The following is a 13,236-nucleotide window of genomic DNA, read 5'->3' as shown; positions in this document are numbered from 1 at the left end:
GCCGAGCCCAGCGGCGGGCGGGCGGGCGGGCGCCCCCCCCGGCGGCCGCGCTAAGGGGCGGCGGCGGCGGCAGCAGCGGCACTCACCGAGAGGACGCTCATGCGGAGCGGCGCCTCCAGCACACACGCCATCTTGGGCGGACGCAGCAGCAGCTCCGGCGGCGGCGCCCTCACGCTCGCGCCGCTGCTGCCGCCGCCACCGGCGGGCACGGCCTCATGGCGGAGCGCGGCGCCGCGGGGCGGGGGGGGCGGGGCGCCGCGGCCTCGCGCCCAGCGAATCGGCCGACGCCGAAACGCCGCTACCTTCCGCCAGGCCGCCGCCACCGCGCATGCGCTGCCCCCGCCCCGGCCGCCGCGCGCACGCGCCTTTCGCCACCGCCCACCCCGGCCCGGCAGCGGCGTGCGGCGGGGCGCGCGCTGTGCGCAGGTGCGGGGCAGGGCGCGGCCCCGGCAGGTGCGGGCCCGTCGGGAAACGCTGCCGGCGCCCCGCCTGCGGGCCTCGGGGAGCTGGGGCGGAGGCAGCTCGGGGGACTCGCTCAACCCCCCTGCAGAGCGTCCCCCTCCAGGAAGGCGGCGAACGCGGGGCTGGGGGACGGACTGTCCCTGCCTGACACCCTGAGGGTGAGGCTGAGGGAGGCTGACCTCACCCCCGGCTTCTCCCACAGCACCGCAACAGGCACAGCCCACGGCTCTTTTCCTCAGTCCCCATCCACACAGGGTCCGGGACAGGGTCACTAGCACAGCCCCTCTGCTGTCCAACAACAGCCTGACCTTTTTATATTAGAAACAACCCGGTTTAGCTTTGGCTACCTGATGTTCTGACTGCGCTACATGAAATCACGGAGTTTTGCGGGTCCTTCTGACACATCCTCGTCCTGGGTCTTGCCCCTGGCTTTGTGGAGTTCCTGGAACATGATGAAGACGGTGTGAGCAGGGCGTGGGTTGGCGATTCATCCACACCAGGTATACGCAGACCTAGAGCATTGTTGAGAACCAGTTACTCAGGCACAATCTTGATCTAGGACACGGCCATGGCATGACACTTCCCCTCCTCTGCCTGGCTGCACATAAAACAGATGGTTTGTGCTCCTTTTTTTTGGTCACTGCTTTTGTTGCTTTCATGGATTTGTTTGTTTTTTGCAGGAAACACCCCAAAAACCCCAGGACTTCACTCAGATTTGCTATAGACTTCTATGAAATCTGATATTTTGTATTATTTTGAGGCAGGGGGATACTAATTCTATCAACTCATTGCTCCTGAAAACAAAATTAAATGGGAGGGAGGATAGTAAAAACATCACAGGTCAGGTTCACCCGTCTTAACTTTTGCTATTGCGAGGTAAACACAGGTTTGCCAGCTGTTAAAGAGATTGCAGAGGATAATGGTACACAATAAACATCCTTTGGGATGCTGTCACAAGTTGACTTTAATAGCTTTAATTTTAAAAAACTACTCCACTTATGAAAAAAAAAGCTATACCCCTTTTCTTGGTTTTTCTCTGAGTAGATTAATCATGCTTTGAACAAAATACCTGTGTCCTGGCCTGGAATGAAACAGGTGAACACTTTTCTCAAGCACTCTATAGGTAAGAGCAAAAAAATTTTTAGACTAAGTGCAAGTCTCATACTGAAAAATCTGTGATACGAGGGTTTGACAGAGAAACATTTTCCAGATGTTTCTCACCAAGATTTTAAAAGCCAAAAGTTTTCAAAAAGACTCTAAAGCTGCTTTTTAAAGAGGACTGAAGACTCTGGGTCTTAAAAACCAATTGAAGTTTGTCAGCCTTCTCTACTGTTTTACCTACTTTTTGGAGGATTTGGTCTTTACTGGAGAAGCTTCAAGTTCAGAGCTTCAATTGAATTCTACGTGCAGCAGAGGATCTTGCTGACAGAGAAAATCCACAGTGGACGAGAGCACAGTGGAGGAGGACACTTCAAACTGCAAAGAGGGTGTGAACAACTGCGAGAAAGAGCACAGTAACTCTACATGGATCAGACACGATTGTACTCAAAAAAGATTCGTTAACTATATTTACCAGCTGCACTCTACTCAATGGATGCTGAAGTAGTTTATTAAAAAAAAAACAAACTTTAAAGATTCAAAAATCAGTATTCTATCTTGTCAAAGGCTCCTGCTTTCTCGAAAGCCAAAATACATTTATCAGAAAGAGGGGGACATGGGACAACACAACAGTTTGCTTTAAAAACATATGAAATCATACTAAAAAGTCTATTACATGTCTTCCACTCCAGCTCACAGAGAATCCGATAGCTGAATACCACGCTCAGATATCTTGGGAGACTTTTCAATTTCATAACACAATTTATACTTAAAATACTTTATTTCCATTATAGTCTTCAGATCACGAGGCATGCTTAAAGTTTTAGCATTGCAGACCGAGGACCCTGAAACATACTGAACTATCTTCAGTAATCTAGCTATCAGTCACGGCTACTTTAGATAACCTGAGGGTTATGCCAATTTTTATCACCTTACCACACTTCTCTCTGGTGGCTGTTCTGACAGATAAGCAGGCATAGAGAGATACAGGAGCAGTATTAAGAGGGCCCAACTAATAGTTCAGTAAACAAGATAACATCCTCTGGAAAAAAAGAGGATGTTAATGGCATCAGCCCACCAGTATAAAGCTGTTAATCAGAACTGTGGAGAGCATTAATTTTGCCATTTTCTAGCCCTTGAATACTTACGCGCATTTCGTTTTCATAGTGAACTGCTGCCAGGACAGCAACTAAGATGAATCCCAGAATGTGGAAGTGATTTTAAAGACTACAATCTTGACCCTTGAAGTGTTTCTCTGCTACATAACTCACACTCACCAATTCATTTCACTCATGGCTCCCTGTCCACTTCCCTCCTTCCTGTCAGGATGCTTTCTTCTCCACAGTGCCTGTGCCTTGGAGGAGTAAAAGCACACAGGAGGTACCTCTGCTCTCAAGGGCAGCACCGTCATGAGGAAGTCCTGCTCCATCTGGACTCAGAAAGCTCAGCAAGACTTGACTGCAAGACTAATGAGTCTTGTGACATATGCTATAGGTTCTTGAAAACACTGTCATTTTCATGACCTGAGTAAGTTTTGTTATCCTCACAGCCTTTTTAGGCCAAAGGAGTATAATTGGTTTGCTAATAATTCAGGGCAAGCTACATCAGTAAAAAGAAAACTTCCAGCTTCCACAAGGATCTGTATTCTGGCAGCTCCTGTTCTCCCTCAGCTGAAGTTTATGAAGGTACTTTGGAAGATTCCAAATGCAGTTGTGAGAATTCGGCAAGTCACACACTACTGAAGAAAAGCGGAAGGTGAAAACTTAGGCTAATGATAGTGGTAGGCATCATTGTCTCAAGCAACTTATAAACATCAACCACCTTATACAAAAATACAACAGAGCCTTAATTAGTAAGAATTGAGACAGTGATGATGCGACATTTAGGAAGCTGTTCATCCTAACTACTTGCATTTTAACTTAAAAACTCACTTGTGTGCTGTTTCTTAAAGAACAGAGAGTGCACTCTTCCATGATGCCCATAAAACTCTCATGCTTCAAATGAAGAGACTTGGTTCCTTATCAAAACTGTAATTAAAAGCCAATACTGGACAATACACATTGTTTTATGACCATGAAGTTTTTCTATGGCATGAGTATCACCAGAAACAAAAATCTTCACTTTTCTATTGCTGTTTTGTTATCACGGGAATTCTATTTTCAAATTTAGTTCACAGAGTTATTGCATATGCTACTTTGTATTAAAAGTTCCGTATAAAACAAGACAAAAGCAATAAAATCAAATCATTCAGTCTTGTAAGTCAGACATCCTCTCACTTTGACTTGAGTTATAGTTTAAGAGTTCTTTGCTCGTTAAACAAGCCCGGTGAATCTTGTATAGCTGTACAGCTGAAGATACGTAGTGTACACTAATAACCAAGAACTGAAGCAAAATCAACTGATTATACATGAGCTTTAAATCCTTTGACAAAGTACTTTGTTGGAAAAGTCTGCTTCTGACTTAGATGTTTAATCTGGATAAATATTCTTCCCTGCAAGAGGTACGAACAGCCTCTTCAGCTTAAGAAAGTAACACGATTAAGATCAAGTAACATTAAAAGCACAAGTAGTTCATCACAGTTCTCACCACCTTCCCATAAAAAGGTTCAGAGAGAACTTATTGATACATCCTAGGAAGTATTATTCTGTTTTATCTTCATCCTCTGCAGCATAGATAGCTTGATTCCTTCTCTTAATTTTTTTAATGCCACTGTTCCCATTTTCATTACCACCAATGCGCTTTAATGGTCTCTCATTTAAGCTCTTCTCTTCCACCTGCTTACTGACACCAGATTTCTCCAGTTCCTCGTTAGTGGAGTCCATAGCATCATCAGATGATACCGCCATGGAATCTGGCATGATCCGGATGTCAGAAAAACTTGTAGAGAAGTCAGGAGGATGATCAGGGGAAGGATCTACAGAGCACGTACTCAAGTCTTCATCGCCACCTTCGTCATCCAGCATTATTTCATCAGGATTAAAGGATGAAAGTCCAGAATTATCTGTATTATATTCACTGGGTTCCTCTGCTGACCCAGTACTGTCCATCTCTTCTTCCTCCTCCTCGTCTTCATCTTCGCCTCGTACTGAGCCCTCTTCTTTAGCTTTCTGGATCCTGTCATTGATGTCAGTGAGGCCAAACTGGGCACAAAACTCAGTGGTCTGTGGATTGATGGTATGAACTGGTTCCACCTGTTTCTGGGGCTTGCTGGGATCATAACAAGCAGCTGTCAATGTGAAGTTACAAGGAATTTTGAGGTTATGATTCAGCTCTTCTAACACCTCTTTGATGGCTTCTTCTGTCACACTGTAATCCCACCTAAATAAGTGTATAAAGTTTAAACACATGCACTAAGCAAAAGGTATTTCCTGTTCCCACTGCAAAGAGAAACTTTTGAAGATGGATAACGAATTCATCTCACAACAGCCACCTAATTTCTCAAACTAATATTCAGGAAAGCATATTACCTTCGGTCAATACTGAGATCCCCCTCTACCCACCAAGGATTTGTGTATTATGCCAACCCACTCAATAAGCATTTACCCGCCCACCCCCATAATCCAGCCTGATTTTCAGTTTCATGGTGTAACTGGCAAGAGGATCGGCCACTGTGTATTTTTTGCCCCTCAAATGGTGGTATCCAAGTTTGCAAAACAAAACTAACTGCCCATGTAGAGCATAAAGAAGTTGTATGCTCCAGGGCACAGGCCTTGACACCACCCCGTTTGTTTTCCAAGGCATTTAGCAAGTCCTACAGACATTACAGGCTTCAGAACAGAGAAACACAACAATCAGTTCACTTCCAGTCCAGCAAAATCCCACTTCACTCTCTAGTTTACACACAACTTACTTTGCATGGAGGCCATTATTTTCAGGCATATTCCATGCGCTCTGAGTCACATTAACAAGACTGTTGGTGGCCTTGAGGACTGCAATCCACTCAGCATCATACTCCAGTGAGTCACCTGCATTAGGATCATGTTCTATGTCTATTATCTGTTGAAAATAACACAGAAAACAGATGAGGTGAGTTATTTCTCTTGACACCAGAAACTGACTAAAGTTTCAAGTGTAACTTTCATGGTATAGAGTTTTAATTCAGTTTCAAGTACACTGAGCTAGGGGTCTCAAACAGGCCCTCTCAAGTTAGCCCTACATAGAAGTTTATAGCAATAAGGGGCTAAGAAAGGACAATCAATCACAGTAAAAAAGGCATGTCTGTATTTTGACTTGCAGCAATTAAGCAGCAGCACACCCTCCTCCCTGCTGCCAGCTGCTGGACAGTTATGAAACTTAGAAACCAGAATTTGCCTACCCTTAAGTTCATGCTGCCTTCTAAGCAGAAATACAATCAAGAATTGATAGCGACAGTCATTCTGCTCTATGAACACACATTCTTAGCACAGCAATGCAATTAACATGAAATGTTTTCAAACTCTTTCAACAGCTGATGAATTGAAATCCAAATCACCTTGTCTTCAGTGACATTAACCCGAATCAACCATTCTGTTCAGCCAAACTGCACTAGTCAGGCTCTGATTTTAAATAATCCATAAAGTAATTCAACCTTGTAAGATAGTTTTAGGAAAAAAGATCGGATACACTTTAAACCAGAGCTACACACAGGTGGATCCCCACGCTGCTGGAGGTAGTACTACTCCAGATCACTTTTGCTACAGGATTTTAAGTTTGGACTAGCACCCCAATGTACTTTGCATAGCAAAAGCCCATCCTTGGACTTTCTCGCATCTTCAAAGGTAGCTACTAGGGCAAATGGATCCTATCACACAGCCAAAGGACAGATAATGAACCATCTTCCCTTTAAGCCAACAAATAAAAGCTACTTTAAAAGTAAGACTACTAAAACACTTGACTGCATTTGAAGAACATGAGGTCAGCAGCTCCCTCTCATAGCAAAGGATTTTAGATTCATCCATTTGAGATTTTACAGATGGCACCCCAGGCAGCACACGCAGGCCACAGACATGAACATTGTTTCGCTCATGACGAATCAGTTTGGCACTCATACTGAAAATCCCCAGAGCCTAGAGCTCTTACTTGGTCACTGCCCTTCCTAGACAAGATATGCACCCAACACAAAGAAGCAGAGCCATTCTCCTAGGAAGCTGCACCAGTTCCTCTTGGAATGCACAATACTGAAAGAAAATTACAGTACTCAACTTAGGACTCAATCCTGTCTGAATTCATGAATCCAGATCTGAAGAAAGAGGCAGGAGCTGACCCAAACTAAACTGTGAAAGAGCAGCCTCAAGATGGGCTTTCTTCTTAGGTCTGACATTTGACACAAAAAAACACAAGAGGAGATTCAATTCAGGTTAAAGTGGAGCTACTCCTCCAATTAAGTCAAGTACTTGTTCTACGGTGGAAGGAAACGGTAGGAATAAGCAAACATTGCGCCCGCGTGACAGGACGCAAGGTCTGATTATTTCAAGATAGTATTATACAAAAACCATTCCACACATGCACCATTCCTAGTTTCTTTCCAATCCCTCCATTTATCAAAACTATTCTTCAGCTTATATCTAAGCACAGCACTTAGCAGTCCAGACAAGTGAAGTACTTAAAAAGGGAAAACCCACTGCACACAGTCATCACCTGCAGAAAGTCTCTGTGCGGCAGGCATTTATCCAGAGCCAGAAACTTTGTTGCTTTTGGTAGCTCTTCTTTGGAGTCTGTCTAGGAAACAAATGGTGTTAACACAGTCAGCAGCACTTCTATGAAATTTGACCATTCTAAACAAGTTATATAGAGAGATTTAAAGGCATGATTTATACAGAAAAAGACTTTTCGAAATAGAAAATCAGCATGGGATTATAGAAAGGGATAGAAAGACAAAGACAGACTTCACTGGAAGTCTAACAGGAAGCTGGATGCAGATAATAGCAAGATAAAGCAAGAGCCACACTTCATCCCTAAGGCAGCTGAGCACACATAGCCTTGAAGCAAAGAGAAAAATTTGACATAATTGGAAACAGACTTGTTGAGTCTAGAAGGTCTAGAGTTACATTTTTACAGCGAAATAACTTGCAAATAGGGATAGCACGTCACACCACTTTCAGGAATAACTCAAACCAAGAGAAGTTTCAACCTACAGGGGCTGGTTTTTGGCTTTACCCAGGCCACCAGACAACTTCGTCTGCCAAGCCTTACTACAGGCACTCTCCCATCCCCAGTTAACCACTATCTTCTTTTCAGTTACGTCTCTATCACCTTGTTTTGAAGTTGTCTCCTTCCCTAGTAAAGTGGGAAAGAGAGTACTTTTCTATAAACTTAAATTAGGCAGTTTCAAGTGCAGCAATATTAGCTATTTCATGCTGTCCCTGAAGAAGATTAGGTAGTTACACCACTGATTTGTAACATCTCTAACTTACATAAGCTAGTAGTCTTAACACCACTTAATGTTTTGCAGCTTAAGCTGAATTCTAGCAACTGAGCAAAAAAAATAAGTTGCCTTTCCAGACATGATTACCTGCATTGGAGTTCTAAAATGTGCTTGGGACACATATTCTTCATTTCCCCCCTGGCCTTTACCTGGTGTTGCATGAAAGCTGCAAATTTAACATGAAGATGTGCTGAGAACCAGTAGGTGGGTTTCAGATGCTGCAGAAGCTCTGAAGCAGCAGGGCTTCCTAATGTGTTGCTCTCCACTTCTTGACGGAAGAAGGATTTCATTTTAAGGAGCTGTTTCTTGTTTCCATAGTGATATATGCTCCTTGGCCAGTCATGTGACATAAATATATCAATTGGACGCTTTAACTGTCAAGCCCAAATGCATACAGTATAAATAAAACACATATGGTAAAGAAGTTACAAAATTACACAGCACAAGATGCAACATGTTCTACCTCAGATCAACACAGAGTTAGCTGTGGCCAACAGCCTCACTTTCAAAGCACAAAAGTATACCACTGAGCCCCATTTTTCAGGTGGCCTTTGAAGTTGTCGACGGACTCTGGTCTCCATGGTTTGTACTACACTTTCTTGGGACAGTCAGCTGTGGTTTATATATACTGCCTTATAAAAGAGATCATATCATCACAGTAAGCATCAGGCACTCAGAAGATGACTCTTAAAACTACAGCTATAGAGCAAGTTCTCTACCTGCAATCAAAGGCATCTTCTTCCTCATTAAATTTTTAAAAGCTTTGTTTAAAAGGGATAATGACTAAGCACAATATTCCTCCTCAGAGGAAGCACCCCTCAGAAGTCCAATCAATGTCTTAAGCATGTCTTGGTTCCATATTCAGCGTATTTCCATCAGCTGTATCAGAACACCCTTCTAGATGAAACCCAAGTCCAACTAATTAGAAAATCACAGTGAAATGCATCAAACTCTTCACAATGACAGCAAACCTTTGTCCTATCTTCAGCATTTCTGTATCTACTGAACACTTAAGTGTGCAACTGCAACCTGAATAATCATTCACAAGATGCTTATAAATACATGATCAAATCTGCACTGCTATGCAAAGGGTTGGAGGAGATATGCAGCAGGAGCAACAGTGGAATAACACCCAGCATAAAATGGCCTGTCCAGATTAGCTGGGAGTTGTTGGTAAGATTTGCTACCCAATAGCATACTTGTTCAGAGTGGCTTTAACATCTTACTTTTAAATTAATGAAAACTATTTACCACTGCTCAAAAAAACCCAGATTTTTCACTAACCTGCTTGAGTTTGAAGACTTCGATATTCCTCACGTGATAAGCGCTTCTAATTGTTTGCTGGTTGTATGGTGGGCACTCAAAGTGGCCTGAAACATTGGAAAAAAAAAAAAAGAGTAGTTGCCTGAATCACTAATTCCCTCCTACCACTGTTTGCAAGCTAGCTTCTTGGGGTCATACAGCCCCCTAGAGCAACCCCAAATACAAGGCTGCCAATAATCAAAGGAGATAATGTATTTCCTTTGCACCAGGCTCACACCAACAGGCTCCTAACTTTTTATGTGTGAGGCAAATACATTGTAACAATGTGTCTACAGCAATGAGCATTTCTTTCATTTTGTGTCTTTCTTGCATAAATATAGAGAATACAGTAACTCAGTCGTGGAAACAAAAACCAGGAGTTTGACTCCAATACTTAAAACCCAGGACCTGTCTGAAACAAGTAACTTTCGGCAGAAAGATTTATGTGCTTAAGTCCTGAATGAGGTTTTGTACCTCTCTGGTGAGATAACACCCCTCATTAGTTCCCACACCCCTGACCTCCACAGTTATGTTGCATAGCCATGTACAATTACATTGCACAGCCATGAAACATATGTCTCCACTAATATCATGGCTACACATGCAAACACGCTGGCACAGGCAAAGAACATGAGGTAGACGGGAACAAGCAAAAGTTGGGCATCGACATAGTGAGAGCACAGAGCAAGCCTCTCTGAGTAGTCAGCAATCAGAACATAAGTTAGGACGTAACAACTCAGAGGTATAAACTAACAGATCACAAAGCACTCCTGGCTCAGGCCACTGAGGCTGTGATTTTTTTTGTGTTTCTTCAAGAATGCTGCCACCAGCCATGAAACCACAGCTCAACCGATTCGGCAGCAGCTTAAACATGCCTGCAACTGCCCACAGGCACCACAGACTCTGGAAGGGCAAACATACACCCTGTCAAAAGGGACGTAGTCTGCAACTTTGCCTTGGGACAAGAAACCAGAATGCCTAGCAGAGCTCTTACATGCTCTTAAAAATGAACACAAAAATTACTTTTTTAGTAGTTAGCATTATTGTCAAAAGTCTCATCTCCCACAGGAAATATTCAGGCATACAATCTGTATGATTGACAACAACAAATTTAATTAGCATTGATAGGTACTAGACAGAATCAGGTATTCTAGAAAACTAGTTCAGTACTTTGCAGCTTGAAAGCCATCTGCAAAGCTCTGAAGCAGTACGTTACTACAGATAATATCACTGTACAGTAAGAGACCACTATTTCATGTGTTGAGGAAACCAGAAAGACTAAACTGTCTTCTATTTGCTGACACCAGGTATCACCTGTGACAAGATTTCTGTCCACTGATGGAGACCCTTCCAAGGATGAACTCTTGAATACACATACATATAACCAGGAGGAACCGATCTCAAGAGGTACTGACACTAAGCCTCAGCTCAGGACAGTACATTTGTACAATATCACACTTATAAACTGTTTCACACAAGGAAAACTCAACAGTCTTGCATTGCACGCTAAAAGGACACTGGCCAGGAAAAATCAAGACTGTTCCAACAACAACATCCAAAAGGCGCATTGTTTCCTGTTGTGATCACCAGGCAGCTACCGACTCATCTACTACCTCCAGAAGAATCTGTGTGTTGAGCCAAGAGAGGTTTCCAGCATAAGAGTCGGTTCAGAGGAGGAACAGCCAGACCCTCCTGCACGGCTCGGGCCCAGTGCTCCCCTCCCCACTGCCCACCCAGCCGGGCCCGCTCTGTCCCGCCGTACCTTTCCGGTAGTCGTGAGACTTGAAGATGCCCGAGATGCCACCGATCCTCACGCCGCGGAACCGCACCACGCCCGCGTAACCTACGGGAGAGGGGAGCGCGGCTCGTCACGGCGGGGCCGGCGCAGGGCAAGGGGCTGGAGGGGAAAACGCCGCCGAGGGACCGGGGGAACCTACCGAGGTAGTAGATGTTGGGCGCCACCCACCCGCCGTAGGGCAGCTCCTGCAGGTGGTTGGACGCCTCGTGGTTCCCGCCGATGAACACCGTGAGGACCGGCGCCTTCTTCTCGCCGGAGTAGTACCTGCGGAGAACGACAGCTGCTGTAGCGGAGCGGGCCGGGGCCAGGCCGGACAGGCCAGGCCAGGCCGGGCCGGGCCGGGCGAGGCTCACCGGTAGAAGGTCTGCATGTGGCGGTACTTGGCGGGCACGGCCATGCAGCGCAGGTCCGCCTCGTTGCGGACGGCCTGGAAGTCGCCGCAGCAGAGCAGCAGGTCAGGCCGCACGTTGTGCCGCCGCTGCAGCAGCTCCAGCGTCTCGTACATCTTGTCCAGGGCGCCATGGCAGCACCCGGCCACCGCCACCTTCATCGCCGCCGCCGCCGCCGCTCCTCCACCGCGCAGGCGCCGCGCGCGCCTTCCGCGTCACCGCCCGCCCCCGCCGCGCCTGCGCACTGGCGGGGCCCGGGGTGGCGGGGGCGTGGCGGGGGCATGGCGGGCGGGCGCCGCGGCCCGGCCCGTCTCGGCGGCAGACAGCGGCCCGGGGCGCACCCCACGGCCACGCGTGCCGAGGCCGCTCGCAGATCTCCTGCTGTCAGATGGGCCCGGGGGTGCTGCCGCGCCCCCCGCCTTTCGCCCCGGGGGGATGAGGCACGCCTCGGGCGGGTGGGGCCCGCGCCACGGCGCCGCTTCGCTCCGGGGAGGAGAACTGTCGCGGCAATTAGCACGGCGGTTCGTAATAAATGAAAAAGGCCCGTCTGACACACGCAGCGGAGCGTTAGGAGCTTTCGGTGCCTTTCGCAGTGGGGCGGGAGGCCCTGCAGAACATACTGAGCGCTCGAGGAGACGCTGCGCGGCTCCCCCCTGGCCCCACGCGCCGCCCGGCCCTTCTCCCCGCAGCGCAGCCCGCACCTCTCCTGCCACCCCGCAGGAGAGCAGGGAAAGCTGCTCTTGTTCCTCGTGGCGTGGCACAAGGACCACAAGCAAAGCGGCGGTGGAGCAGTGGCGGCAGAGCAGAGCGAGCAGTAGCTGCGTGCGCTTTCACCTGACATTTGTGCCAATAAAAGACCGGCTTTGGGCTTGCAAAGGACAAACCATCCCTGCAGCGCTTTTGTCCTGCCAGTCCAACATCAGGCAAGGGTATTTTTAGCATAGTCAAGCACTGGCTTCTTGTAACTTCCTAACAGGCAGGGACAGGAACAGTCAGCGACTTTACCAGGGCAATGGCACACGGGGCAGGGTGCGAAATGGGGCCTCTCCCCCTTCACTGACAGACTGCCAGGCTCCCTCGTTTGGAGAGCACCCATGGCCTCGTCCCGAGGGGCAGTGAATTGGATCATAGGGTGGTATTTCTCTGTCACGTAATAAAACCACTAGACTTTTTTTCCACTCTTTGGGTTTTTTTTAACAGTCTTGAGGGATTGAACAAAATTACAAGAACATAGTTAAGCATTAACTTGCTACGACTTACCCTGTAATCATGGAACCAAGCAGACATTCCTGTCCCCCTACGGTAGCAACTATTACATAGTGGCCTCTCTTTTGATACTAAGAAAATATGAGTGTTCTCTAATACATTTCATAATTTCACAACGTTGGGTTACAGTGTGTTCTTTGGGGCTCTCATCCAAGCCCAGCTGAAGTGAAGAGGAAAGTTCCTCTGGCTTTCAAACCCCACAGAGTAAAAGTCTTCAGAGTAAAAGCTCACACAAAAGTGTTCCTAGGTGCACTTAGCTGTTCCACTAACTGTACTAAGACTCACCGGGGCGTAGTGTGAGAATGCGGTCAGTCCGACACGAGGCCTGGGAAGGCTTTCCAGCTTCTCTGAGGCAGAACGCAGCCCCTCGCATTTGCCACGTCTGACTTCCTGAAAGGAAACGGGTGAAAGACAGAAAAGGTCTGTGAATCTCTGGAAGATACCACCTTACCCAAGAGACACCATCTTGGGGGGCTTCCTGAGACTGCCAGCTGATGCTTCTCCTGCCTACCCAAATT

The 13,236-nt window shown here is 46.7% G+C and overlaps 2 protein-coding genes across 5 annotated transcripts in view; both read right to left on the bottom strand.

Moving 5' to 3' along the window:
* ARMC8 (armadillo repeat containing 8) overlaps window positions 1–231 on the bottom strand; it is a 67,742-nt gene extending 67,511 nt beyond the window's left edge. For all 4 annotated transcript variants that reach the window (XM_068421103.1, XM_068421106.1, XM_068421104.1 and 1 more), the window contains exon 1: window positions 87–231. In XM_068421103.1, coding sequence (XP_068277204.1) covers window positions 87–131 — 45 coding nt within the window. In that variant the 5' untranslated portion in view covers window positions 132–231. The remainder of the gene's footprint in view (window positions 1–86) is intronic.
* Window positions 232–2,049: 1,818 nt separating this feature from the next.
* DBR1 (debranching RNA lariats 1) lies at window positions 2,050–11,630 on the bottom strand. The gene is made up of 8 exons (XM_068421207.1): window positions 11,417–11,630; window positions 11,203–11,327; window positions 11,028–11,108; window positions 9,248–9,333; window positions 8,113–8,337; window positions 7,177–7,257; window positions 5,411–5,556; window positions 2,050–4,878 (listed from the first exon to the last, which is right to left on the bottom strand). The coding sequence occupies exons 1-8, from the start codon at window positions 11,611–11,613 to the stop codon at window positions 4,200–4,202; spliced, it is 1,620 nt and encodes a 539-aa protein (XP_068277308.1). The 5' UTR covers window positions 11,614–11,630; the 3' UTR covers window positions 2,050–4,199.
* Between the last annotated feature and the right edge of the window lie 1,606 nt (window positions 11,631–13,236).

The sequence above is a fragment of the Nyctibius grandis genome, chromosome 32 (assembly GCF_013368605.1).
Source record: "Nyctibius grandis isolate bNycGra1 chromosome 32, bNycGra1.pri, whole genome shotgun sequence".
NCBI classification, from domain to species: domain Eukaryota; kingdom Metazoa; phylum Chordata; class Aves; order Nyctibiiformes; family Nyctibiidae; genus Nyctibius; species Nyctibius grandis.
This window is presented reverse-complemented; position numbering and strand designations above follow the sequence as displayed.

Excerpts from the sequence above, each read along its gene's own strand:
- DBR1 (XM_068421207.1), bottom strand. The coding sequence starts at position 11,613 with ATGAAGGTGGCGGTGGCCGGGTGCTGCCATGGCGCCCTGGACAAGATG. Across the intron at positions 11,109-11,202 it reads GCCCAACATCTACTACCTCG|GTTACGCGGGCGTGGTGCGG; the intron begins GTAGGTTCCCCC and ends CCTCTCCCGTAG. Across the intron at positions 9,334-11,027 it reads GTCTCACGACTACCGGAAAG|GCCACTTTGAGTGCCCACCA; the intron begins GTACGGCGGGAC and ends CCAATGTTTCAG.